Source organism: Calypte anna, chromosome 2, assembly GCF_003957555.1.
Source record: "Calypte anna isolate BGI_N300 chromosome 2, bCalAnn1_v1.p, whole genome shotgun sequence".
NCBI lineage: Eukaryota > Metazoa > Chordata > Aves > Apodiformes > Trochilidae > Calypte > Calypte anna.
Genome location: NC_044245.1, coordinates 69,247,526 through 69,275,514, shown reverse-complemented (window position 1 = coordinate 69,275,514; position 27,989 = coordinate 69,247,526). Strand labels below are relative to the sequence as shown.

At 41.6% G+C, this 27,989-nt stretch overlaps 3 protein-coding genes across 9 annotated transcripts; all 3 read left to right on the top strand.

The window, feature by feature from the left end:
- Nucleotides 1-29: 29 nt before the first annotated feature.
- LOC103527406 (leukocyte elastase inhibitor) lies at nt 30-21,018 on the top strand. Of its 6 annotated transcripts, none has more exons than XM_030446414.1 (8): nt 10,550-10,803; nt 11,512-11,690; nt 12,341-12,455; nt 14,490-14,627; nt 15,494-15,611; nt 16,185-16,327; nt 18,562-18,729; nt 19,516-21,018. In XM_030446414.1, exons 3-8 carry the CDS (start codon nt 12,408-12,410, stop codon nt 19,915-19,917), a joined length of 1,017 nt encoding a protein of 338 aa, XP_030302274.1. In that variant the 5' UTR covers nt 10,550-10,803; nt 11,512-11,690; nt 12,341-12,407; the 3' UTR covers nt 19,918-21,018. The 6 variants fall into 6 exon arrangements, with proteins under 6 accessions (XP_030302273.1, XP_030302274.1, XP_030302272.1 ...); XM_030446412.1 differs by having other exon boundaries at nt 12,280-12,455; XM_030446415.1 differs by lacking the exon at nt 11,512-11,690.
- LOC115597864 (leukocyte elastase inhibitor-like) lies at nt 1,870-3,404 on the top strand. Its single transcript, XM_030445316.1, is given in 2 exon segments — nt 1,870-2,085; nt 2,762-3,404. Coding segments are annotated over 2 exon segments (618 nt in total). The 3' UTR covers nt 3,164-3,404.
- On the top strand, nt 3,403-9,893 carry LOC103527433 (serpin B6). 2 transcript variants are annotated; one of them, XM_008492623.2, is made up of 8 exons: nt 3,403-3,542; nt 4,146-4,187; nt 4,611-4,788; nt 5,650-5,787; nt 6,445-6,562; nt 6,810-6,952; nt 7,555-7,722; nt 8,632-9,893. In XM_008492623.2, the coding sequence occupies exons 3-8, from the start codon at nt 4,621-4,623 to the stop codon at nt 9,034-9,036; spliced, it is 1,140 nt and encodes a 379-aa protein (XP_008490845.2). In that variant the 5' UTR covers nt 3,403-3,542; nt 4,146-4,187; nt 4,611-4,620; the 3' UTR covers nt 9,037-9,893. The 2 variants fall into 2 exon arrangements, with proteins under 2 accessions (XP_008490845.2, XP_030302278.1); XM_030446418.1 differs by having other exon boundaries at nt 3,516-3,597.
- Nucleotides 21,019-27,989: the final 6,971 nt, after the last annotated feature.

Genomic DNA, 27,989 nt, shown 5'->3' with positions numbered 1-27,989 from the left:
CCTTACTGACTGCTTTATATTTTAGGTACAGCCATGGAGAACCTCTGTAATGCAAACAGCAGGTTCGCACTTGATCTCTTCCAAAGGTTTCATGAGACCAACCCTACAGGAAACATTTTCTTCTCTCCTGTCAGTGTCTCTGCTGCTCTGGCCATGGTCCTTTTAGGGGCCAGAGGTAATACAGAGGCCCAGATGGTGAAGGTTAGTAAAACAAACCAAACCATTCTCTTTTGTTTTACATTTTATGCACATTAAAAATTGTTGTGTTTTAGAGGAAGGAAAATGAAAGGAGGGTCATATTTTTATTGTGCTCCTTGAGTCTTCCTCCTGTTCTGTTCTTGCCTCCTGGCTGCCCTTTTCGAGAACCCTCTTTCCGTATTTCCTATGACCTTGTTTCTCACCTAACTTCACTTGTTGGTTCTTGAAGCAGGAAACAAATGTAATTGATTGACCAGTTTCCACTTACACTGACCGGAGTTTCCATCAGTAAATTCCCTTGAGACATTTTGGCAAAGAGCTGCTTTGTAATACAAGGTTATTCATACAGATCAGTTGTCAGTGGAAGCATAAATCTTGATTGACAGAGATTATAATCACAAACACATTTGTACACCAGCCAATATGAAGTGATTGCATCAATGGCATGATTGTGAATCCAAAACCTGCTACACTGCATATGCAGCATTAGGATCTGACCTGGTACATGGCAGTGGCTGGCAGATGCCCACCAAGCCACTCCATCATGCTCCTTTCTCAGCAAGATGAGGAGAAAAAGATAACAAAATGATTATAGATTGAGAGAAGTACAGGGAGATAATTTACGAATTCCCAATACAGGCAAAACCGACTCAACTCATGGAAATTAATTTAGTTTACTGCCAATTAGAGTAGGATAATGAGAAATATTACCAAATATAAAACAGCATCACTCCATTCCTCCCTTCTTCCCAGGCTCAGCTTCACTCCCAACTCACCCATAGCAGAGCAGGGGAACAAGGAATGGGGGTTGTGGTCAATTCTGTCTTTGCAGCTCCTTCCTCCACACACTCTTCCTCTGTTCCGGTGTGGGGTCCAACCTATGGGACACGGTCCTTCTCACATCAAATGTGGTTCCTTCCCTTGGGCTGCAGTTCTTCAAGAACTGCTCCAGGGTGCTACTCACCATGGAGAGCAGTCCTTCAGGAATGGATTGCTATAGTGGTGGTTCCTTGTGGGATCAAAACCCCTGCCTGTAAACCTGCTCCTGAGTGGGCTCCTCTTCAGAGAGCCACCAGTCCTGCCAGAAGCATGCTCTAGCGTGGGCACATCCATGGGCTGGGGCATCCTGCAGGACACATCCATGTGTTCCAGCATGCAGATCTTCACAGGCTGCTGCAGGGTGGAGGACTGCACCATCATGGTCTTCACCACAGGAATCTCTGCTCCAGCTCCTGGACCACCTCCTCCCCTTCCTTCCCCCATAACTGCACACTAACTCTTTGCAGAGGCTCAGCTTTGGGCAGGGGTGGGTCTGTCTTGGAGCTGGATGGAACTGGCTTTGACATGGAGACAGCTTCTGATGTCTCCTCAAAGGAGAAATCCTACAAATACCTGCAAAGGTAGCAGATATACCTGCAAATACCTGCAGAATACCTGCAAAGGTAGCAGATGTAAACTCTGTAAACATAATATAGCATGGAAGTTCAAAAGACTATTGAATAACCCAATTTCATTTAGTAATCTTGTCCTTTACAGTTTGGGGAAGAGGAAAAGGCAAGCAGGTCCCAGAAAATATCATTTAGAGGCAAAGTAGACAACCAGTATTGGAAAGGGTACTGAGTATGAAAATCCTGCTGAGATATCTTATCAATGAACTGAGTAATCTTTATTATGCATTTAAAGAAATCAAGTAACACCTTGTCCGACTTTTCTTCAGAGACCAAGACTGCACCACTACAGATGATGATTCCGAGAGATACATTTCTGATACTTCATGAAACAACCATGAAATGCAAAATCATTGAACTGCCATATGTAGAAAATGACCTCAGCATGTTCATTGTCCTACCAGATGACATCAGTGATAACACTACTGGTCTGGAGCTGGTAAAACTGACCTACTGTTGTATAATACATACTATGAGGTGAACTGAGTGAGGAAGAATGAGCTTCAGAATCATTGTAGAGTTCCATGAACCACAATTTCTCAGTTTAGGATTCAGGGTATATGATACCATTGAAAACATCGTGTTTTACTTAGTATACACCTAAAAAGTATGCCCACTCTCAGCCTATTTGGTGTTCTCTTTTCTATTGACAGAATGGTACAATGAAAGCAAAGACAAAACTTGAATCTCCATGTCCAACAGTTATCCTTGGAGGACTGTATGAATGCATTTTTATGTCATTTGCAGTCTGGATTTGCACCTGGTATTTGATGAGGTTTCACAAACTAGGTGTGGAATACCCTCATCCAGCAGGTATGAGCAGCCACTCGTGACCAAGACAGCATTAGTTTCAGATTCTGAACAGGTTAAGGAAAACATCTTTTTATTTTTAACTGAGGTCCCATGCATTCCACTTATTTACCACTAGTAAGAGAAAAGTCATCCATATACACACACAGCAAGTGGCTATTGATACCAGTACGAATTACACATTGCAAAAAACTCTTCACACCAGAAAAGAAATTAAATTAACTACTCTAACACTTCAGGCCGTTACCTGACCAACTTTAAGGAAAGAGTGTAAGTCACTGACAGCCTGATCTCACTCATTGCAGGTTGAAAGAGAGATGACTTATGAGAAATTGGCTGAATGGACCGAATCAGACAGCATGATGAAAGCTGAAGTGCAACTGTACCTGCCCAAGTGGAAGCTGGAGGAGAGTTATGACCTGCAATCCTCTTTGAGCAGCATGGGGATACAAAATGCTTTTGACCCTGTTCAGGCTGATTTCACTGGGATGTCAGCTAAGTAGAAGCTTTTCATCTCAAGAATTATTCACAAAGCTTTTGTGGAGGTCAATGAAGAAGGTACTGAGGCAGCTGCTGCCACAGGTGTCCTGATGCTGAGGTCAAAAGTACCAACAATGACTTTTAAAGCTGACCACCCTTTCCTCTTCTTCATCAAACACCACAGATCACAAACCATCCTCTTCTTTGGCAGGTTCTGCTCACCCTAGTCAGTGACTCCTTACCCTGCAGAGCAGGAGGCACTTGTCAGCCCAAATGCAAACACCAAAACCTGAAACTCCTGCTGCAATCCTTTCTCCAGCAGACCACGTATCCCAAGGCCTGAAGCACAGCTCCTCCTATGTCTCTCTCCCACCTCAGAGATCCAGCCCCAGCAGCAGGGAGTGCACAATGCCTTGCAGTCCTGATTGCCATTCACACCAGCCAGCCAGGAGGATCTCTGTCCCCCAGCCCCTAAGTGATACGGCACTTTCATCCCTTCCTAGCACGGCTGAGGAGGGGCCGAGCTCCCGCCCTGTCCGTCAGGCCAGCAATGCGGTGATGCTTCCGGGGAAAGGGAAGGGCCCCGGTAGGACAGGACCCGGCTGGGTGAGTGCGGGGATGTGGCTCTGTTATGCTGACAGTGTCGTTTTCTACAGAAAGCGTGCGTTTGTGGGTTTTCCTTATGTGTGCGACTTTTCAGTTTATTTTTTTTAAGAATGGCGCGGGTTTTATTCTTATTTTCCTTTTTATCGTGACGTGATTTCTGCTTCTTGTCAGCTGGAGCATCAGCAGTGTGTCGGGAGCTGTGCGTATGGTGACGGGGCACAGGAGAAATGCTGAGTTCCGACATGTCCCACGGTGCCAAGCCCAGTGCGGGGCCGGGACAGGGTCTCTTAGCTCTTTTTCTCAGCTTTCGCCTTGGTGAATGCCAAACCCTTAGCAGGGGAGAGTGTCATATTTTTGCGGCTCCTCCCTGTCCTAAGAAATTTTTTTAGGCGGAAAATCATGCATGCAGAAACTTGGTTTTTCCGCCTATTTGTTTGATAGTGGGTTAGCGATACGAAATGGGTGTTGGTTTTGTATTGTGTAGCACTGTATAAAAATTAGGCACTGCCTTAAGACTAAAGCTCAGAAACCTTTCCTAACAACTGGTATCTTCTGATGTCTGGTGATACTTCTCCGTAGTTAACATCCTATTATTTATTACAGCTAAGCTGAAGGTTATCCTGAGGATATATAGACTTAGAGAAGGTAAGACTTTATAAATCTGCTGCCTAAGTTTTTTTCTTTTGTTTTCCTGTAAAGGCAAAAAATTTTGACGTCAAAAGAGACTTTGTTTAAGAAGTTCTAAAAAAATAATATCCCGTATTCTGATATGAAAAAGATGCAGAATTATTTACCTAGTGAAGAGTCGAGTGATACTGGTGAGAATTGCTGTCTGTTACAAGTTTGAGATTGCTATAGAAAGCACACAATAAATCCCTAAAATAACTCAAGGGCCTAGTGTGGGATTTAAGGTACTTATTTTGATATGAGTTTTCCAGTGAGCTGATAATTTTCAAACCTAATTATGACACTTGTGACATAGTTCATGCTTGGAAATATAAAAAGCAGCAATAATGTGTCAGTTTTTATTTAAATCTGTCTGTTCTTGTTTTGTGTTTTATCTTGCAGGCTCTAAACCATGGATAGTGTCTGTGCAGCAAATACCACTTTTGCACTCGACCTTTTAAGAAAGCTGTGTGAGAACAAAAGCAAGCAGAATGTATTCTTTTCTCCCTTTAGTATTTCTTCTGCTTTGTCCATGATTTTGCTGGGTTCAAAAGGTAACACCAAAGCCCAGATAGCAAAGGTATGTCTAAGGAAACCTGGTGTGTTTACATTAGGACCTTATCAACAACAAATTGTATTGTTTTGGGGGTTTTTTTTGAGACTGAAATCTTTTTCCATTATGTCATGAAGAGGTACCTAGGTTTTTTTGTAGGTTTGATGAATCCCTAGCTACATAAAATATTATGTTTTCTGTGGACTTCATCCAAAAGGCTGTACATGTTCTGAAAATGTAACCAGGCCAAGAGAAAAAAACAAAACAAACCAAAGCAACCTCTTTACACGTCAAAGTGGTAGCTGCACCTCGGTTTAATTTTTAAAACTTGCTCAGGTGGCAAATGCTATCTGGCATATCTTTTACGTGTGCAGTTTACAATACTAAATGCAGAAGCAGTGATTTTATTATTGTTTTCCTCTTTGTTGCAAAGTGAAAGAGGAGCACATGTATTTTTCCACTGAAATCCATAAAAGTTTCTCTGAAGCTATATTCTATTACTGTCATATTTGGAGATACTAAAGAATCCATGTAGACCTAGTCCTGGATTACAAGCTGTAAATGTCTATGCTTGAGCAGGGGGATTGTACCAGGCAGTCTCCAGAGCTCCTTCCCAGCATCAGCTGTTCTGTGATCCTCTAATGCTTGGCTTTAATGAAGGAAACTCAATGCTGCTGACTCTTCTGTACCCTAATGTAGGGTTTGTACAACATTTGGCTGAGTGCACTGTAGTTGGGTTGCATGACAAGCTTCAGCTCAGAGGTGTGATAAAAACTTGTTTGGTTTGAAGTCACAGCTGTTGAACTAAGTCACTAAAAAACCCAAAATGGAGCTGAAGGAAGTGTTTATGGAAGGCATGGCCCCTGCTGAGGATGTTTCTTTCTCCAGGTGCTTTCTCTGAAGAAAGCTGAAGATGCTCACAATGAGTATCCATCACTTCTCTCTGAAATTAATGCTCAAAATACCCAATATATACTGAGGACTGCTAACCGCCTTTATGGAGAAAAGACATTTGAGTTTCTTTCTGTAAGTAACGCTTAAATTTTTAGCAAAATGTACTTGTTGGCTATTTCCTTTTGAAGCCAAAGGCAGGCTTTGGGCTTTACTTTCCAAATGGTGTAGGCTGATACCTACCTATCACCAATGTGATAGATTATGGCAAAGCCTGTTTGAATTTTCTGGAGAAGCTCCTTTTAGATTGCACCAGTTGTACATTCAGATCACAGGCTAAGCACTATTAAATCCATCAGACTAAACCTTCAGGCTTCCATGGTCCAGTAATATATTTGTCTATCTAAGAAAAACCAGTTCCCGTTTGAATATAAAGTTTTCTATTGGTCTGGAAAGTTTAAGAATGAAATTCATATGGAATGAAGATTACAAAAATGTATGTTATCATTGAAGAAAAAAAAACCCAACAACCCAAAATAACCATGTCATTACTCTTAGAATGTATGCTAGAACTTTCTAGCATACTAAGCAAGCCCTTTGACTTACCATACAATTCGTAATATAAATAGGCAGTTTAAAACCTGATGGGAATGGGTCAGGCAAAACTTAATTAGCTCAGTATGAAGGTGGGGGAAGAAAGCAGGTGGATTTTCCTGGTGCATTAGAGATTTATCTGTGGGTGAATGAGAGTAACAAGTGTGTCTGAAAAGCTGTTTGGGATGTCCATCTTAGTCATTTATAGAGTCGAGTCAGAAGATCTACCAGGCCGGACTAGAACAGACTGACTTCATCAATGCTCCAGAGGATTCCAGAAAACAAATCAATGGCTGGGTAGAGGAAAGAACTGAAGGTGAGTGCTTTGCAGAATTCTCTTTTGTACTTAATGGGAGCCAGGGTTTGGACAAAATTATAATATCGTTAATTAAAAAACAAAGAATTCAAACATTGATTTCTTGTTCTGCTCTGCTTGTTACCTAATTACTTATCTATTGTGTATTAATTACGGAGTAGACATTATATTAGATAATAATTTGATGCATGTCAAACTGTTAAAAATTGCTTGGTTTGGTACTGTTTTTTCCCTGTTTCTCTTAAAGGTAAAATTCAGAATCTGTTGGTGGAGGGGATTATCAATTCTCTGACCAGACTTGTGTTGGTGAATGCCATCTATTTCAAGGGCAAGTGGGAAAACCACTTTGACAAAGAGAGAACAACAGAAAGGCCTTTTAAAATCAACAAGGTAAGAAATAGTAAAATGCTGATGATACAGTTGTACTCTGAAGTGAATACATTTAACTCTGAAGAAAAAAGTATCATTCAAGTGAAGTGATGTTGGGTAGGTTCCATGAAATATCTTATACCCTCTCCTTTTAGTATGAACACTTTCTTTGTGACTTGTAAGAACTGAAAATAATTCTCCAACTTTCGTGGCATTTTAGAAAAGATAAAAAACTTGAATTTGTCTTTGTTATAGCACTTGGAGCCATGTGGATTGAAAATGAAAAATACTTACATGTTGTATTAATTTAAAGCAGGGACCGCAGCTGCTTCTTACCAGCTCTGTTTTGTGCTTGTCAGTAGTTCTTAAGTGAGGATATTTGTGCCCTTGCCTCCTTACCTTAAGGAAACTTCAGAGATTTCCACTAAGTAATTAAAAATTAAACCTCTGGGGTCCTTACTTCTTAACTCTCGCTTTCTAAAAGACTGTGGTGGAGCAGTGATCTGTTGTATGTTTGGTTCTCTGTAGTCAAATTCTAAAAAGCCCTCAGTAACTGGGTATCTGCTTTGTATTTTGAGACCAGCATCCTAGCTCAGTACTAACTGTTGACATCTTATTTTTAGAAAGAGACCAAACCTGTGCAGATGATGTTCAAGAAGGATAAATTCAACATGACCTATATTGGGGACTTCCAGACAAAAATCCTTGAGCTCCCTTATGTTGGTAATGAACTCAGCATGATCATCTTGCTCCCTGATGCAATCCAGGATGATTCCACGGGCTTGGAAAGTGTAAGTTGTTGAGCTAAATGTAAGGACAGTTTGTATGCTTCCAGGGAAGAGAGTTTGGGACTGCATCAAGCTGTGGTTCAGTTCCAAAGTTTTTGTCATTGCTGCTCAACCACCAGTTAAGCAACCACCTCTCTGCCCCCAGAATGGTTGGTATGCCTTGTATCCCTGCTGGTCAAGCTGTGTGCTGCCTCCTTAGCCTGAGGCTCTGAAGGAAAACCTGACTTTCCTTGGCAGCAGCTGTGATTGTGGTGAAAGCACAATATGGTGGGCATCATATATGGTGAGAGGGGATTTGGGAGAGCTCTTATGAAGTCCTATATCTTGTCCCAAAGATTTTCCGTTCTGAGCAGCTGGCAGATTGGCCCATCACCTGGAAACAGACTGACAGGGAAGTGTAGCATCTCTTCTGTTGTGGAGATAGGAAATACTTTTTGTGTGCTCTGGACAAGGTATTCTATTGATAGGCTTTGTCACACTGACTGCACAGGGCATAGTGAGAAGAGGTTTTCTTCAGCCTGTGAAACTGAAGGAGGAACCCTTGGTTAAGACACAGACGAGCTGGGTTCAGTTCCCTTGGGCATTTGTAATCTGTTCTTCTGTGTCTTAACTTCTCATTTGTAAAAATGCAAAACATCCCAATGTAGCAGGCTTTATAGAAGTAGACTTTCTATGGAAGGGACTGGTCCTTACACTGTCTACCAAAAAGCACACAGTATTGATCTCAACTGGGGCTGTAGTCTCTAATCAGAAGCATAACATGCAATTTTGGCTTAACTTTTCTCAACCTGGGAAAAAAAGATGCCTGTTCTGCACCATGTAAGAAACCACAGCACTCACTACTTTTGGTTGTGTAAATAAATTTTACACACTATTCTCATTCTCATTCTCTAACTGGATTTTTGTCTTTAGCTGCAAAGAGAACTGACGTATGACAAGCTGATGGATTGGATCAATCCTGAAATGATGGACCTTACAGAGGTGAAGGTGTCTTTACCCAGATTTAAACTAGAAGAAAACTATGATTTGAAACCCCTCCTGAGCAGCATGGGAATGCCTGATGCTTTTGACTCTCAGAAGGCTGACTTCTCAGGAATGTCAGCTGGCAATGAGCTGTGGCTCTCTGAAGTAGTTCACAAGTCCTTTGTGGAAGTCAATGAAGAAGGCACTGAAGCAGCAGCTGCCACAGCAGCAGTGATGATGTTGAGCTGTGCAATGTTTGTTCCAGAGTTCACTGCTGATCATCCCTTCCTCTTCTTCATCCGGCACAACAAAACTTCCAGCATTGTGTTCTGTGGCAGGTACTGCTCTCCCTGAAGAGGAGATGTTTGGCAGTAGAGCTGCCAACGTAGCAACATTGATTTTCTTTAGAATAGGGCTACTCTTTTTGCACTGTCTCTCTTAACTGTGCCTGAGTCCACTTCTGTGGTCTTCATCCAGGGCTTGAATAAAATAACACAGCCACTTGGACATAGGCAGCAACTGCTGTTTACAGCAACACTCTTGCCCTGTGTGCCTCCAGTGCAGAAGCCTCAAACTTCTCGCTAACACAAGGAATATTATTGGACTTCTCTTTTTGTAGCCACCAAGAAGCAGATTGGATTACATCTCACTGGAAAGGAAGAAGTTAACTCTTTCCTTATGAGGCTGGAGCACATCTTTAGTCTCCTTCCCCCTGTTCCTTTTCCCCGCAACCTACCTTTGTCTTTTTCCCCTGACTCATCCATTTAATGCCTTAATACATTCCTGAGAGCTGGTAGGAGTATTTGGCAGCCTGTTCCAAGTCTTGCTAAGCGTCCTAAGTGGACAGGCTTTCTTGGATAACTGCACAATCACTTGGACAATATTGGTAATGAAAGTATGGCTTAGTACCAGTGACCTTAGAGGGTATTCGAGTGGTGATGATTCTTTTTTTCACCACAGGACACCTGGGTTTGTTACCTGTCATCTAGTTTATTAGTCCTTTAACAAGGGGTGTAATGAGAAAGCATATGGTGCCTATGCAATATTTAAATGAAAATAAAGCTTTTATTTTTTTCTATTATGTATTTTTCCGATTGATAGCTTCTGAAGTGGTGTGGTTAATACCAAAGACATAGCTGAGTAGCTATCCAAATAAAGTGACTTGGTTTGCTGCTTCTTTACCTGAAATAATAAAAGAATTCTAAATGCTCTAAGACTTCCTCTTGTTTTCAACCATAAATTATGCATGGCTTTTATGTGTAGAATGAAGAAGACTATTCCTTGATTAGAGTACAGTCAGTTTGTGTGCAGCTTGTTCATAATACATTGTTAAAGATTGGCTTTTCTGAACAATGAAAACTGGAGGTGCTTACTGGGGCTGGAGGGAAGTTTGGGGGCTGGCCATGCAAGGACTTGCAGCAAAGGGTTTGGAAGCCAAGTGTTTGTTTAGTTTTGGTTTGTTTGGTTTTTTTCTCTGGGTAGGACTCCAAGGTTTACCTGTTGTTGTGTGCACAGCTGGTGCTGGATTGCCCTGTGCTTCATGCAGTGCACACTCACTCACCTGAAGACAATAAAAGCATCACCTAGAGGGGGGGAGGTGAGACCCACCTAACAATTTATTTGCTTTGAACTGCAGCTGAAGGGCTGGTTCTGAACCCTAAAGCTAGAAGGGGCAGGATGTGGGGGGAGTGTTCTGGGCCTCCAGATGGAGGGTGGGTGGATAAAAACCATGGGGTTAAACCAAAGGTGAAATCCTCCGTTGTTCTTTTTTTCTTTAAAAATAATAAAGAGAAGTGTGAGCTACGTGTTGAGTGCATATAGTGCAGCTGGGTGGGAGGGCAGAGGTGTGTTAGCGTGGGTGCCCCCGGTGACCTCCAGCCACTGGACAACATCATTCCCCCTCCAAGCTCCTCCTTCCTTAAAATCCTCTCTCTCTGGTGAGGGAAGGGTCTGTTTTTAACCTCGCTCCCGAGGCCTCCACCTCCTTCCCTTCGTCGGGAAATCGAAGCCTTCTCCACGACTCCCGTGCGGACCCGGTTGCGGGCTCCCTTCCCCGCTGCCCGCCCCTCGCCTCGCCCCGCCCGGCGGCTCCCCAGCACCTCTCCGCGCCGACTCGGTCAGGTAGGCAGATCAGCGGCTCTTGGCTGTGTTGAAACTCCATGGGGCAGGAGGAAGTCTGGGGACCCCTTGTCTGGGTGTTTTATTTAGGAATTGGGTGACAGCGGGACGAAAAGCGGAAGATTTTCCTTCCCTCCTCCGCGGCCGCTGGATCTGCGCGGTTCGTCGGGCTTCTGTCGAGCAGCCTTAGGGTGTGGGCTGGGAGTCCTCAGTTTTCAGTGGAGGAAGCCTGCAACAGTGGTGGTTTAATGAAACGAAAGTGAAAGTGCGTTAGGGTTTGTGTTTGCTTACTTATTTATTTATTTATTATAGCGCTAGATAAAAAAAACCTTGTGAAGCTGTAGAGCGTTTATCCATCAGGCAGTGGAAACAAATGGTGTTATGTTGTAATCCCTGTACCAAAATTCTGGTGCTAAATCTTCCATTTAGTTGGGTGCGGACAGTACTTGTGACAGTAGCTTGCAGTCTTGTAACTGGGCTGCTGCCTCTGTTGCTGGGGGTAGATGCACAGCTGCCTGTATCTGAAAGGGAACTGCTTCAGAAAACAGGCTGGAAATAGCCAAACCCAAGCGTCCCACTGTAAGCAGTCAAAAAGGGGCAGGATTCTGAGGTGAGCGGGCAGGAAAGTTTTACAGCATCAACCCACTAGCTTTTGCATAGGTTGTAGCACCAGACCCACCCCTCACACCTTTCACCCAACCCTTCTGCAAGGGGTTTTCGGGAGCATCTCACCAGAATGAATCACTGCTTGCACTGTGCAGTGCCAGCCCTGGAGCTTTGTCTGTTCTGCCTTCCATAGCCGGTACCGTCACCTGCAGCTCACAAACCCCGTGAGGACTGCTCAGCCCTCTCGGGTCTCAGGTGCGTTTGGACGTGGATGCAGCGTGCAGGTAGGTCACTTGTTCTCAGCAGAGCAGGTTGGTGCTTTACAGTGCAGGATGTAAGCCCATACTGAAGCCTTTGGCAGGGCTTAAAATTTTTTTGTTGTACAGTTTGAGTTGTGAAGACAGGCAACCTGCAGAAAGGTGTCTCTATCTGCTTGAGCTGTGGATGTTTTCTGTGCAGGATTTGTGTAGAAGAGTTGGCGTAGGGGGAGGGAAGCTGCATAAGTGAGCTCTCTAGTGTGTGCTGGGTCTGTGAGATAGAAAGACTTTAACTTGTAGTCCTGCCAGCATGCATACTTCCCATATCAGGGCAGAAGGCAAGGATTTCTTTAAAATAATGTCTTTAAAGTTAGTGTGAAATGAAAGGTTGGAATATACAATGTCTATGGAAAAAAACACACTTTTTCAATGTGACTGGTTTTTTTGTTTTTTTTGTTTAATTTTTTTTTTAATGAAGACAGACTGACAATGGAATTCTTATAATTTCTGTACCCAGTTGCAACCAGATTATTTACTACTCTGTGAGTCACATAAGGTTAGGTTACATTTTTGAAGACCATCTCCTGGTGTCCTTACTGACTGTTTTATATTTTAGGTACAGCCATGAAGAACCTCTGTAATGCAAACAGCAGGTTTGCACTTGATCTCTTCCAAAGGTTTCATGAGACCAACCCAGCAGGAAACATTTTTTTCTCTCCTGTCAGTGTCTCTGCTGCTCTGGCCATGGTCCTTTTAGGGGCCAGAGGTAATACAGAGACCCAGATGGTGAAGGTTAGTAAAACAAACCAAACCATTCTCTTTTGTTTTACATTTTATGCACATTAAATGTAAATGTTTTAGAGGAAGGAAAATGAAAGGAGGGTCATATTTTTATTGTGCTCCTTGAGTCTTCCTCGTGTTCCATTCTGTTTTTACCTCCTGGCTGCCCTTTTCAAGAACCCTCTTTCCTTATTTCCTATGACTTTGTTTCTCACCTAACTTCACTTGTTGGTTCTTGAAGCAGGAAACAAATGTAATTAATTGACCAGTTTCCACTTAAATTGACTGGAGTTTCCATCAGTAAATTCCCTTGAGACATTTTGGCAAAGAGCTGCTTTGTAATACAAGGTTATGAATGGTATGCTTCTTACAAATAATACTGTGTATTTTGTAAGAAACACAACAATAATACTTAGTTTTATATTTATATTATATTATATATTTATATTATATGTTTATATTATAACAACTAGGGTAATGCATGGTGCTAGCAAAGTACCAGTATCTTAGACACTTAAATAGCTCAGAGGAGCTAAGCCCATTCTTCCAGTAGCCTTAGTTTAGGCATGATAGTTTAAGAAATCTCACTATAAATTGCAGAAATGGTGTATGTAAGAGTGTGCCATTTTTTCCTTGAGGCCTCCTGCACAGAAGGGGCTTTGTCACTATCATTTTCCACCTTTGTTAGGCAAGTGCAAGAGGGTGTGTGATTTCTCATTGCAGTCACCATCCTGTACTTGCTGTTGAATAATTTCACCTTTGTACTCTGGACTTCAGGAGGAACAGTATTTTATTGCTGAGTGGTGCTCTGCTTACTGAATAAGCTAATAAAATGATCTGCTCACTACTTGTACAAAGAAACTTTGATCATATATACTACGTAATCAAACTGACAGCCCCACCTAGGATAAACTTCTGACATTAGAAATCATGCAAAAGGAACATTGGGAAAATAATGTGTTTCAGCCCACTTGGCTTCAATAATGTATGCTCCCATACCATAGTGCTTTACTTATGAAAACACAGCTAGTTAGGGAGGCAGTGATTGATAACCACCAAAGGCTTTTTGCTGTCATATAGAAAATTGCTTCCATTATCGTAATCCTAATCTAAACTAACTCAGCGATTTATTGCTCACTTACTCATATGTGCAACACAGCATAGATTGATGCAAGCAAGGCCTGATGAAAATCCCAGTGAGGAAAAAATGAGGGCTTTCCTTTGAACCCAGTGACTGTTCCACAGCAGTCTTCCTTACTGAGAAGAACATGTCTTAAGTTTGACCCTGCTTTGGTCTAGTGCTTCCTATCAGAGAACCTATGAGGTCTGGCAGATCTTGCTGTTGTATCTGTAAGCTTTGGCTAGCCAGTCTGCCTCTGGGGAGGTAGCTACTGGTAAAGAGAAACTACAATGATAAGTTTGCTTTTTAAGGTGAAAGAGAAACTACAATGATAAGTTTGCTTTTTAAGGTGGTACACTTTTTGGGGGGGGTTTTGTTGGTTTTTTTGTTTGTTTGTTTGTTTGTTTTAATATTTATATGAGCAGTTATATTCTGATAAAGCTGTAAAAGATAATTATTCTAAGTTTTCTTAAGACCTCACCTGTGCTAGTTCTGATTGTATGTTCCAAAAAGCAAAACCCCAGGTTCCCCTGCACCACAGGGGAAACTCAGAAAGCTTAAGTGTCTGTTTGTCATCATCTCTCTTTTCATTTGCGCTCTGGGAAAAGATTCCTTATGGCCGGTGGTCCAAGGAGGGGAGGCATGCAGGTGTCACACAGGCAGGACTCAGGGATATGATCAACAACTTCTTCTGTAGATAGGTATAAACGAGGAGCTTAAAACAAGTGGTTGACACAGGTAGCACAGCACCAAGAAAGAGTTTCATTCATTCTTTGAAGTTTCGGGAAGTCTGAGCTAAGACCTTACATCCTCTTCTTTTCTCTTTCTTCAACCTACTCACTGCTGTATCAGGCTGACCCTCAGGATGTACTGTATGTTCTTGCAAGGCAGTATTAGCAGCAGCTTTCTCTCTTCTGTTACTTCAGACACTTCATTTTGATGAAGTTGAAGATATTCATTCAAGGCTTCAGACTCTGACTATGGATATAAACAGGAGCAATACTTCCTATCTCTTACGACTTGCCAACCGGCTTTTTGGAGAGAAGTCCTACAGCTTTTTGCCGGTATGCTGGTGAGATTGTGATGGTGTGGTGGAACTTGGTGGGCAAATGCAGCTCTTTGAATATTTATGAAGTGGAAATAGTTCTAGGCGTATTTCTAAATGTTACTGGGCAGACAGCAAAAGTGTTGCACGCTGTGTGTTGCACACACAAAACTGTTCCCTGTCTGCAGGCATCTGTGCATCCCACCTAAAGGATGTTACACAACAAAGGATTTTCATTGCTTGTTCAATTCTTACACTTTTCAGCTCAAAAGAAAAATATCATTTGTCTGGCTTCATGATTTACAGTAACTGCCATAACATCCCACGCTGTTGCAATCAGCTCTTTAAAATGCAATCAGATAAATCTGATAAATCTGTCTGTTGCAACCAACTTTTGCATGTAGGATGCAACCAGCTCTGTCTGTTGCATTCAGCTTTTTAGGATTTTCCGTGGTCCAGTACCACATTATTTAAATATCTTTGAAAACGTTGTACTTATTTGGAAGAGGCTGCTCAACATGTCTAAACAACATGTTTCTTCACCAGTGAATTATACCCTTGTGTGTACTTAGGTTGCTATTTTTCTTTCTCTCCACCTCTTTCAAAGAGTTTTGTTTTATCCTAGCTGTGTGTTAGCCTTTTCCAGGAGAATGGCAAATAAATACTGCATCACCTGTAGTATCGGCTGTATACTTGGCAGATGAGGCTTACTCTGAAAGAGGGGAAAAAAAATCCTCAACCCCTGAAACCCTCCAGGCTGTGCCCTGTTAGAACCCCACCTCAGGGCAGGTGATAATCTGTTTGATATGCACCCTATCTACATCAGGAAGAGATGTTTTCTAACCTGCATGCAATGAAAGCTATTCTTATAATTCTAAATTCTAGGATTTCCTGACTAATGTTCAGAAATTATATGGAGCAGATTTGGCTACAGTTGATTTTCTTCAGGCTTGTGATGAAGCCAGGAAAGAAATTAACCAGTGGGTAGAGGAGAAAACTGAAGGTAAAGTACTTTGGTTAATGAAGTAACTGGTAGTCTTTCAAATTCTGGGAGCAGGCATGGGCTTTTTCTGCCACCTTTAGAACAGTTTAATTTTGCCCTGGGATATTCACTTGATGTGTCGACAGACCCAGAAAATAACTAAGCATGACATCTAAGCAGTTTTGTAAGTCCTGAGGCTTCTGTTTTTTGTGTTCAGGCTGATGAGCACAGGAGAGATATCTAAACAGAGATTTATACTCATGAGTTGAAGAATTTGTTTTGGACAGTAATGGTCCATACTATATATGTGTTTCTAAATCCATAAATCCTAAAAGTGAGTGATTTCTAGTTCTTGTAAGATAAGTATGGTATGAGTTTAAGCTAAATATAATATATTTTCATCAAATTATATCAAAATTGTAGTAGTGTGTACTACTGAAAAGTATGGTGATGTAGAAAGACATACTTTAACACAATTCATTATAGGAATGGACTAATGTTTTGTACCTGTAGTGGTTCTAGGGCATCAGTTTCTTCATATAGGTTTTATACACCATCAGCTTCTTACAAGATTTTGTTGTGACTTTCCTGAAGGTAAAATCCCTAATCTGCTGTCTGAAGCCTCAGTTAATAACATGACCAGGCTCGTACTGGTGAATGCTATTTACTTCAAAGGGAACTGGGCAGAGAAATTTGAAGAAGCCAACACCACTGACATGCCATTTCGGTTAAATAAGGTAATACAGATACATCTTAGTAGTATGAATCTAATAAAGAGATCAGATAATAGAGGTTCTAAAGGGAAGCTTTGCTTACAGATAAAATAATAACCATGAAGTCCTGCAGGATTGTTTCCAGTTCACACCAAGGTTATAGTATTTCTCTGTATTCAGCAACCTATTTGTTCTCTCACTTACTGGAGGAAATCTCCCACAGCATCCTCCTGGAAAAATTGGCCATCTGTGGCTTGGACCAGTGTACCCTTTGCTGGGATAAATACTGGTTGGATGACTGGGCCCAGGGAGTGGTGGTGAATGGTGCTGCATCCATTTGGTTGGTGTCCAGTGACCAGGGATGTCCCCCAGGGATCAGTGCAGAGCCCAGTCCTATTCAACATCTTTATTGACGACCTGGATGAGGGTGTTGAGTCAATCCTTATTAAATGACACCAAACTTGGGAGGACTATTGATCTGTGGAGTGTAGGAAGACACTGCAGAGGGACCTGGATGACTGGGTTGATGGGCCAGTGGAATGAAGTTCAACAAGACCAAGTGCAGGGTCCTACACTTTGGCCACAATAACCTCATGCAGTGCTACAGGCTGGGGGAGGAGTGGCAGAGAGGACCTGGGAGTACTGGTTGACAACCAGTTGAACGTGAGCCAGCAGTGTGCCCAGGTAGCCAAGAAGGCCAATGGCATCCCGTATCAGGAATAGTGTGGCCAATAGAGATGGAATTCTCCCCCTGTACTCAGCACTGGTGAGGGCACACCTCGAGTACTGTGTCCAGTTCTGGGCCCCTCAGTTCAGGAAGGAGATTGAGGTCCTGGAGCAGGTCCAAAGGAGGGCAACCAGGTTGGTGAAGGGACTCCAGCACAGATCCTACGAAGAGAGGCTGAGGGAGCTGGGGCTGTTCAGCCTGGAGAAGAGGAGGCTCAGAGGAGACCTCATCACTCTCTACAACTCCCTGAAAGGAGGGTGTAGCCAGGTAGGGGTTGGTCTCTTTTCCCAGGCAACTCTCAGCAAGACAAGAGGGCACGGTCTCAAGTTGTGCCAGGGGAGGTTTAGGTTGGATATTAGAAAGAATTTCTTTACTGAGAGGGTGATCAGACATTGGAATGGGCTGCCCAGGGAAGTAGTGGATTCTCTGTCCCTGGAGATATTTAAAAAGAGACTGGATGTGGCACTCAGTGCCATGGTCTAGCAACTGCAATGGTGGTTCAAGGGTTGGACTCGATGATCTCTGAGGTCCCTTCCAACCCAGCTGATTCTATAACATTGAGGTGATGGAGTGGGTCCAGAGGAGAGCAATGAGGCTGTGAAGGGACTAGGGGGAAACTCTTATAAGTGGAGGCTGAGGGAGCTGGGGTCATTTAGCCTGGAGAAGAGGAGACTCAGGGGGGACCTTATCACTCTCTACAACTCCCTGAAGGGAGGTTGTAGCCAGGTAGGGGTTGGTCTCTTTTCCCAGGCAGTGAGTGACAGGACGAGAGGGCACAGCCTGAAGCTGCCCCAGGGGAGGTTCAGGTTGGATATCAGGAAGCATTTTCTCATTGAGAGGGTGGTCAGACATTGAAACAGATGGCCCAGGGAAGTGGTGGAGTCACCATCCCTGGAGGCTGATGTGGCACCTAGTGCCATGGTCTGGCTGATGTGGTAGTGTTAGGTCATAGGTGGGACTTGATTACCTCTGGGGTCTTTTCCAGCGTCAATAATGCTGATTCCGTGAAAAGTATCAGAGGAAACTCTCATGTGTAGATTAAGACCCTGCCTGTGCCTATCAGAGTTTGCCAGCTAGCAGTTTCAGAGGTTATGAACTGTGCCTGTTTGCGATGCAAGGTAAACAGTATTAGCATGTTTGTACATTTTTATTAAGCCCCATTTTTTGTTCTACCTGTTCATGTTAACAGCTTTACGAGGTACTGTATGAAGTCACCTGCTTTCTGTTGAACAGTTGATCGTTGTTGACTATTAACATCATTTTTGGGGCTAGAACAATATAGAGGTACAGCAACTTGAAGATATTTTTTGCAAAAAAAAAAAAAAGAAATGCAATAAAAATTTATTGTGTCTTCAGAAGAAACTTATTACACAGTAAGTCAGGAGTCTGACCAAGATGGTTTAATAATCACCTGATAGCATGGAGGAAGAGATTTTTTGCAAGAATGAGATTAGCAACTTCCTTGTTTCTTATCAGTTCTTTAAATTAGTATTTTATTAGCTTTTACTTTTGATACTTTTTATCTATCCAGAATGAAAGAAAGACAGTGAAGATGATGTATCAAAAAAAGAAATTTGAGTTTGGGTATTTTCCTGAAGAGAAGCTCCGTGTTCTAGAGCTGCCTTATGATGGAAGAGAACTTAGTATGCTCATCCTGTTACCTGATGACAGTGAAGATGACTCCACTGGACTACAGCAGGTGACCTGTCTAAGCTAGTGCAGTTATTTAATGATTCATTTATTTAATGGCCATTCAAAACTAAAGCCCTAAAATGCCTTTCCTATTCTCAGAGCCCTGTATCTTTCAAGCATAGTTTTAGACAGTGCTCTTTTAGCACCACAGTCAAGTATATATGTGCGTGCTGTATCAGGAAGAGAAGTGTTCTGCTTTTGGACCTTGTGTTCTTATGTCCCTTGGTTTGCTGAACTGAAGCATGAGGGAGACTGTGAAAACAAAGTTGACTATGATAATTAACTTGCTTTGCTTGTGGGGTTTTTGTGTGTTTTTTTGGTTTTTGTTTGTTTGTTTGTTTTTAATGCAGAACTTCTGTTTCATTAGCTTTGAAAGTTTATAGTTTCTTAGCCTTGAAGTAGTGAGAGTGTTTTTCATCAAATGACCAGGAACACACCAGCTTCTTTGAGCTCTCTGTTGATTATTTTTGTTACTTGGTTTGAATTATGTAATTCCATTTAGTTACATTAAACAGTAACAATAACCAGTCTTAGTTGCTATCAATGCATATATTTTTCCTTCGGCACTGCAGCAAGAAGAAAATGTCTGCATTGTTTTGTAAAGTAAAAACTGCACTGACTGCTATTAATTTTAATAGCATTTGATCTATATGGAGCTATCAAATAATATAGGTAAGGACATTTTTGTGTAGTTGCTTTGTAGTTGTCTATTTCTCTACAAATCCTTGTAAATGTTATAGGAAACAAAATATTTCTACACTGATTATATGTAATGATGTCTTTCTAATTCTAGCTGGAGAAGCAGCTTACCTTAGAGAAGCTCCAGGAATGGACAAGTCCAGAGAAACTGTATTCCACTGATGTTCATGTGCACTTGCCAAAGTTCAAGCTAGAAGAAAGCTATGACCTTAAATCAGATTTAGCTGCTATGGGCTTGTTGGATGTGTTTGACAGTGACAAGGCTGACTTGTCAGCAATGTCGGGGGCTCGTGACCTCTTTCTCTCTAAAGTTGTCCACAAAGCTTTTGTGGATGTGAATGAGGAAGGCACGGAAGCTGCAGCTGCCACTGCTGGCATTGCTAACTTCTGCATGGCTATTGAAGAGGATTTCAATGCTGACCATCCTTTCGTTTTCTTTATTCGCCACAACCCAACTCAGAGCATACTTTTCTTTGGCAGGTGTGCTTCTCCATAAAACAGAACTTAGCATTTGCAGACCAGTTCTTGCTTTAGTAAAAACTTTGCTCCTAAATTAGTTGGATTTTGATGCAGAAAATTAATGCACCTGTCTTGACTTCCTGGTAAATTTGACTGAGATTTTGCCTTTCCCAGTAAAAAATTCCCAGAGAAATTGAGGAATAATTTATTTTTCTTAAGATTTATTTCATCTGTAATAACTAGGAAGATGTAAACTGTAGGCAGAAGAAATCTTTTGCAATACATATTCTCTTGGAAGAAATTTGTTTCTTGTAAAGTGCAGGATCAGCTTGTATGTATCCTTGCATGTGTTTCTCTGTTTTGACAGCCCCCTGTTGTGATACCTTAATTGTAAATCCCATTGCAATAATTTAATTACAAATCCAAGTCATTCCTTATGCATTTATAGTTTTGCAAAGCTATTTCTAGCCATTTGCAAAGGATGTTTTCCAAAGCTATTTCTACCCTTAAGTCTTGCTTTTCAATCATATCTTAATAAAATACTTCTAGGCACCAAGAGGCATGTTCCTGAACAGCTGAGTTTACACTGTTGTGAAAGAGAAGGTCAGATAACATTTGTTTAGAAACATCTATTAATAGAGAAAGGATTAAGAAACTTAAACAAGAGTAACCCCTTCCAACCATTAGCCAGAAAACGTGCAATACAGCTTTAGAATGAGGAGCAGAAGAAATTAGTAACAACTTTAGGTGACATGTTTAAAGATTAGTTTTAAAATTTATAGTTTGGTACAATTTACAGATGCTGAAAATGTGAAAGGATGTCAGGGCTTGGAGGTTTAGGTGATTGAAGCTAATGGGTGTCTTCTTGCACCTACCTTGAAGCTTCTGGCCAGATCCTCAAAAAATACTTCAGCTTCCCAGAGGATGACTGTGTATAATTTGCAATAAACATGTCTTTTCATGTGCAAGGATTCAACATTTACTTAGCTGACTTCCACTACCTCTTTATACACAAACCTGTTGTACTATACAGCCTTATGTCTGGGAGCCACTGTAATCACATAGTGTTCTGTGTTTATTTTTGGTGGTTATTTGCTTGTATCATGTATATCCTAGGTACTGTAGCATTTACCTGTAAAACCTCAATTCAAGGTGGGGCACAATAATTTCTGTAATTGCAAATTTAGGCTTTAAGCAATAAATAAAAGTATTTTTCTTCAAATGGAAATTTCTGCACAGAATTTCAGCTAATTTCAAGTGCAAAGATACCCATCTACCTGAAGGCTACCTCCAAAGGAAACCACTGGTGCCACAGGTGTGATCTTCTGTATGAAGTCCTTGGCTTGTTCAGAGGAGGTAAAAATACTGAAAAATAAAGTACTTGGTAGAAGAGATGATTGAGTGAAACATCAGCTTCCCCTGTAAGTGTAATGAATGGCCAGCTGCTAGCACATATAGGGAACAGGGGGAGAGGAATGGTTTTTGTGAAATGACACAAGGACTTGGTTTGCACATTTGTAAACGTTTCCATGTGTTAACAACACCTCAGTCATTAAAGCTCTGGTAAGTTTGGAAAAGAGCATGTATTGGACAGTGCAGATATGAATGTATCCCTTCTCCTGGTGAATGCTTTGAAAAACAAATGCTTTCAAGTGAGAAAAATATTAACGTAAAACCCATGTAAAAATTTTGCATGGTTGGACCGTGCATTTTTCTGGGCTGTGATCTTCAGCCTTTTAGCAAGTAAAGCTGCTCCTGCCCTAGTGGGTTTTGACTAAGCAAGGCTCAGAAACTCCCTTGTAATTACATCCTTATCTTTATACACTAAACTCAGTCTGTGCATACAAGATATATGATGTCTGAAGGCTTTGAGGGCTGTAATAACCACGTGATCAGAATAAAGATAAAACCTTGCACAATAGTATGAATCAGCGTAGCTTTAAGAAGAGACCTGTACAACTTTGGTCTTGGTGTTCAGAAACAGAACTATTACACTGAGATGTGCTTGGTTTGCTATGACCATCATACATGACACAAAATCTCAGCAATAAGAGTCTCAGTGAAGTCAGCATTATTTGCTTCACGTGCAGCCATTTGAAAAGAAATACAGCAGACCTGCTGGCAAGTATCTCCTGCTCTTCCCCAGTTCATGTCCCTCAAAAAGACCATCATGGGTATTTTTCCTTTATACTTTATTTTCTGTGGTCCTGTCAGGGTAAGTGAGGGCCAAGGGCTGCCTCCAACAGAGAAAAGTGGAATGCCAACTATAGTCACATTTCTCAAAAATAAAATGTGGCTTCAAGTAGGTCATGCAAAGGACTTGTTTTTGGAACTACTGAATGAATGCAGGTCTCACTGTAGTCAAAGCTTGGAAATTTTTCTGTCTTAGATGCTTTGAAGACCAATGAAGAAGCTATAATTTTAAATAACTGGAAATACAACATGCAAGATGGGAGAATGCCACATCAGAAGCCTCAGTATAAAATCAGGATCCTAGCCTTAGTCTTACCTGAGTAGCAGTCATAAATCCACACACAATATACCAAAAAGATGATAAAAGTACTTTCCATATACAGTTTTTGTATCAAATTAGGAGATGGCAAAGTTAAATGCAGTTAAATTTCCTTGAAGGGATGGGTAAGTAACTGAGCATGAACTTCCTGTTCAAAACCAATTTGCAAGAGGCTGCTGCTCTGAGAAAACAACATGTGAGTTTCTTCCAGTGAAAAGAGGATTACAGTAGGTGGAGTTCACTGTACATTTTGGCCTCTCCTAAGCAGACTGTGCTCTATAACAATCAAAAACTCAGAGCAATATTTGCACACTGTAATTTGGTGAGTAAGCCAGACTTTGGATGTCTGCTTAGATAGAATCTTTATGATAGCCCTTTTATTTCAGTAATTTAAAAAGAAAAAGCACCACCCACCACAACCATTTGGCATTTTTCTATGTGATTCATACAGTTTAAGTTGCTCTTCTTTGAAAGTAAATATCATAGTGTGGATAAGGAAGACAGTTATCTCTGGATTTTAAGTCCTTGTGTCTTAGAGATAAGTTTATGTAAATGGATACCAGAGCACATTTAGTAATACTTTCACTGTTAAATATTTTTATGTATTTATGTATGACTGAAAGCCTAGTGAAGTACATAAACCTGATCAAGGCCCCAAATGCCTTGGAGAAAGATATTTGTCTTGATTTTTTTAATATGGTTTCATTAGAGAGGAATAAGACCAGTGCAATTCACTTGAACCTTCTGAGTTAGAAAGTGCAACTGGAATCAGAAACTGGCTCTTGTTTGTATTTTTGTTTAGATGTTTTTTTCTACAGCAAATGTATCTAGGTCTGTCACATCATCTTACGGTACTAAATAAATACTCATTCTTATCTGTATTACTAAGGGGGCCTATGCAATCCCCAGCTACCTAATAAAAATGAAAGACAAAAACCACAGCCAAATCCCTGGGGAGCACAGCCTGTCTGGAAGCAGACTGAAAGTGCACAGAGTGGCTGCTGGATGAATTTATCACATCAGCCAGATGATGTTGCCTCTTCAAGTCAACTAGAATTTCAACCAACCAGCCTTTACAATCACTTTGGGTATTAAGTTATAGAATGGGAAACTGTGGACTGTCATTTTGGCCAAGAATTTTTCTCTCAACACAAGAGAAAACACTCATAGAAAAGGGAAGAAGTGCAACTCAGAGGCTAACTGAGAATTTAAACTCTTTGTGCATGGAAAACAGCACAAGGAAACTGAAGCAAGTAATGATGTTATGCAAGAACTTAGTATCAAAGTGCAATAACTCCTTACCAGCTATATCATCAAGCTTTTTATCTGCAAGAATCAAACTACATAAATAATGGAAACAATATTTTATATTTTTCTTTAAAACTGCAGTGGAATTAATTGGGGCATTATTTAATTAATGTTTCTGGTCTTGCTATCCATATTTTTGACATTATGTTATCTTTGACATTAGTATATTACTCTTGGAAGAAATGATTAGTACAAATTGTTTCTCACATATATTTAATCCCCCAAGACAGAGCATATCCTTTCACAGGATCAGTGTTACTTCTGACTAGAACAATTTATATAAGACAAAAAGAGATTATAGTATGGTAGATTTTTATGGTGATCCTTGCAGTAGATGCAACTGTCATTTGATGGGGTTAATCCAAGATTCTGGTGACATTGCAGTATCTGGTATTTTCTTAAAGCTCTCCACTCTCTAGATAAATAACCACAGTACATCAGCATGCAATTCTTAAGAAGAGACCATTGTTGCTCTTTAAAAGAGCTCCAAAAAAAAAAAAAAAAAAAAAAAAAAGTCCCAGGGACAGAAATGCCAGGAGACAAAGAAATACATTTCATTCTTTCATCTTGTGCTTTTGAAGCAATTTCACTAAGAGATTGGTTTCTGCTTGTTGAATGCAGCATTACCAATCTGATGTGGAGATGTTACATAGCATCCTGACAGGAAACGGACACTTTAGTCTTGGGTCTGTTCCAGAGTGACAGAAAATGGTGAGGGGAATTTGTGAATGCATCGGGTCCTGGAGGACTTTCTAATGGAGCATGGAGTTCTTCAGATAGTTGAGATGACTTTCTTTAAAGAGAATATAAAAGAAATGAACAGCAGTGAGAGGGAGAGAACAGGGAGCAGCCACTCTGTTGCTGCTTTGTTTCCGGTGTCATATGTTGCTAATTGTCATAGGGATGGGAAGGGAAATGGTAAATAATACTTTGCTTGGAAGGAGGCCCTGAGGCACAGGGCCTTTGAACCTTGGTGTTGCCAGCATTTTAGTAATGCATTAAATCGCCCTATCTGTGTTCTGAGAGGCACGATTTCTTTTCATGCAGGACTGATAAGGGAAACCCCTGGGGGCTGAGGAATGGAAAAGCATCACAGAGCATTTTGAGAAGCTGTGCTGCCCTCTGAAGGCGAGCACAGGCTGCTCAGCCTTACCTCAGCACTGGAAAAGATAACCTGAGGCATGGGAGGAGACAACTGATAGCTTCCAAGGAAAGGAAGGAGTAGGGAAAAGGGATGAGCACAAGGCATCTGAACCCAGCCTAGGCAGTAAACTCAGCCACAAGGAAAAACTGCTGGGTCTAGAACGTTTGGATTGACAGGAAGCTGAACATGAGCCAGCAGTGTGCCCAGGTGGCCAAGAAGGCCAATGGCATCCTGGCCTGTATCAGGAACAGTGTGGCCAGCAGGTCCAAGGAAGTGATTCTGCCCCTGTACTCAGTGCTGGTGAGGCCACACCTCGAGTACTGTGTCCAGTTCTGGGCCCCTCAGTTCAGGAAGGTGATTGAGGTGCTGGAGCAGGTCCAAAGGAGAGCAACCAGGTTGGTGAAGGGACTCCAGCACAGATCCTATGAGGAGAGGCTGAGGGAGCTGGGGGTGTTCAGCCTGGAGAAGAGGAGGCTCAGGGGAGACCTCATCACTCTCTACAACTCCCTGAAAGGAGGGTGTAGCCAGGGGGGGGTTCGTCTCTTTTCCCAGGCAACTCTCAGCAAGACAAGAGGGCATGGTCTCAAGTTGTGCCAGGGGAGGTTTAGGTTGGATATTAGAAAGAATTTCTTTACTGAGAGGGTGATCAGACATTGAAATGGGCTGCCCAGGGAAGTAGTGGATTCTCTGTCCCTGGAGATATTTAAAAAGAGACTGGATGTGGCACTCAGTGCCATGGGCTGGGAACTGCAGCGGTAGTGGATCAAGGGTTGGACTTGATGATCTCTGAGGTCCCTTCCAACCCAGCCAATTCTATGATTCTATGATTTGTATTATGTATTAGCCAGCCCATGGGCACTTAGGAGAAAATCCCCTTAGTACTTTGGCTCTCGTCCTGTGAAGTGTCAGAAAACAAGTCAGAAAGTGTCAGAAAACAAGAAAGTTCTAACAGAAAAAAGCACCACAAGTGAATTTTGGGTTAAAATGAAAACCATGCACATTTATGTAAGTGAAGCTTGCTTTAGAAACACTTGCTTTAGAAAGATACTTTGCTTAAAGCTTTCAAAAACTATCGCTACAAACAGCTTCTGAGCCTCTTCAGATATGGTGGAAAGATACCAAACCTACTACCAGTTTTATAACCCACTGTTTAGATAAGACTGGACAGCTAGAGAGGAACAGAGGGCAAATCACTTGATTATTGTTCTGCAGACCTTCTGTACATCTTTTGCTATAACTTCTCAGACACCTTTTGTTGTAACAAAGGTAAGTCTGATCAAGTGTTGAATAAAAGTTTAGGCTTTCAGAGAAGATTTCTGTTGATCACAGGCAAAATAGTCTCTGGGGCTTCCCTTGGGTAAAAGCTAATAGTGAATGAGATTTGAGAACTATTGGGTACTAGCAAAGCTGTGCTAAAGAAAGTAAGAATGCAAAATACCTTAGTCCATCACTTCTGACTGCCAGTTATATGAAAAGGAAAGACACCAACCTCTTACACACCTGTAAGACAAAAAAATCCAACATCTTCAGGCTACCAACCCATTGATTTGATTTGTTTTGCAAGCTGACTCCAGCTTGCAAATCACAGGCCATTAAAAAAAAGGTATTTGTATCAGTTCTCTGCATCTTAAAAATTAAAATTAATACTGGTTAAAATGAACATCATGAAAACAATGTTGCCAGGAGTAAATGATCCTTGTTTAAAGTCCTATGTTTCTGTCATGCAGAAGAACTTAACATGAAAACTACCAAGCTGGATACCTCAGAGTGAAGTTTATCTGCGATGTAAATACCCTTTGGACAAGAGTAGTCAGTAATTGGGAAGTTCCTTCATGGACTGTCAGTATAAAGTTTTTTAGGTTGTATATTGAAAACCTTTGGTCAAGGCCAATCTATCTTGTCCACAATCTATTTTGTAGCATACAGAAAAGAGAAATCAGCTGTATTTCCTGCTATATCTGCAGACCACAAACTTCCTGGTTTGTCAAAGTTGCTCTGGAAGAACTTTGCATGCACAGTTGTGGCATCCTGTCTGATCTGAGCTCCCTCCAGTACCAAATACCTCTGCTGTCAAGAAATAACTGCCTGCAATTTGTATGTATCAGGTAGCTGGATAGCAGGCAGCTGGGTTGTATCCCATGTACAGCTAGAGAGGTGCAAAGAGCTCAGTCTGGCTGCACAGCAGACCTGAAGTGATACGAGTCAATGAGGCAACCAGGTGCCACTAATTACCAGGCAGTGGGCATGAGCTTGTGTTAAGCCCACCTGTGCCTGATTAGGGTGGGCCCCAACTGCACATGAGCAGGATTAGGGGGCCAATAAAAGGTGAGACTTGAAGCACAGGCTCAGCTCAGTCCTGAGCAGGCCAGCAGAGAGGTCAGTTGAATCTGAAGCAGTAGCACCGAGCCAGGCTGACCAGTCCTGAGGGCAACAGACTCGGAGTACTATTTGTGCACTTCTGCTGGAACACCTGTTGGACCTCAGAGCGCCCTGCCCTAAGAGAGGTTCGTCTTGCAACACAGACCAGTTTTCTTCCTCTGCTCAAAAATACTTACAAATTTAAGTAGGTTGCCAAATCCAAACTTTTAAAATCTGTTAAATGCAATACTGTAAAGATGAAATGAAGCACCACTCTCTGTTCAGACAACACATCCCAGAAAAAAAAACCAACAACAAAACAACCAAAACCCAACAGCAAATATTTAGTATTATTAAAAAAAATCTGAGGTAAGTAGTCCTTTTGGAAAAGAGTTAGTAACATTCTGACACCTCTCAGGGAAGTCCGCAGAGCCACCTCCTTTTAGCAGAACCACAGCAGTCCTAGTCAAATAGCAAAAAGATCAGAAGCTCTATATAAAAGTGCTAAATTGGGACCTCATCACATTTCATGAATTAAGCAGGATCAGGACAGAAATCCCTGAAGTCCATCAGATAACCATTACAGGCCCAGTAACAAAGGTATATAAGGTGTGTAGCAAGTAAATCCTGAGCAGCTACTGATAAAATCCAGCCGTAACTGTGCTGCCCTGCTGTGTCAGTGGCAATTTTCAGCCAAGACACACATCCTCATCACTGGTGGACAGATTATTCTATGGCACTGTGACAAGTCTGGACACTTGCCTCAGTGTCATCTCAGCATTTCAGT

Bases quoted from the DNA above. Each gene is read 5' to 3' on its own strand.
- LOC103527406 (XM_030446412.1), top strand. The intron at 12,456-14,489 runs GTTAGTAAAACA...CTGTTACTTCAG, and splicing joins CAGAGACCCAGATGGTGAAG to ACACTTCATTTTGATGAAGT. The intron at 16,328-18,561 runs GTAATACAGATA...TTATCTATCCAG, and splicing joins TGCCATTTCGGTTAAATAAG to AATGAAAGAAAGACAGTGAA.
- LOC103527433 (XM_008492623.2), top strand. From the start codon at position 4,621: ATGGATAGTGTCTGTGCAGCAAATACCACTTTTGCACTCGACCTTTTA. The intron at 6,563-6,809 runs GTGAGTGCTTTG...TTTCTCTTAAAG, and splicing joins GGTAGAGGAAAGAACTGAAG to GTAAAATTCAGAATCTGTTG. The intron at 6,953-7,554 runs GTAAGAAATAGT...TCTTATTTTTAG, and splicing joins GGCCTTTTAAAATCAACAAG to AAAGAGACCAAACCTGTGCA.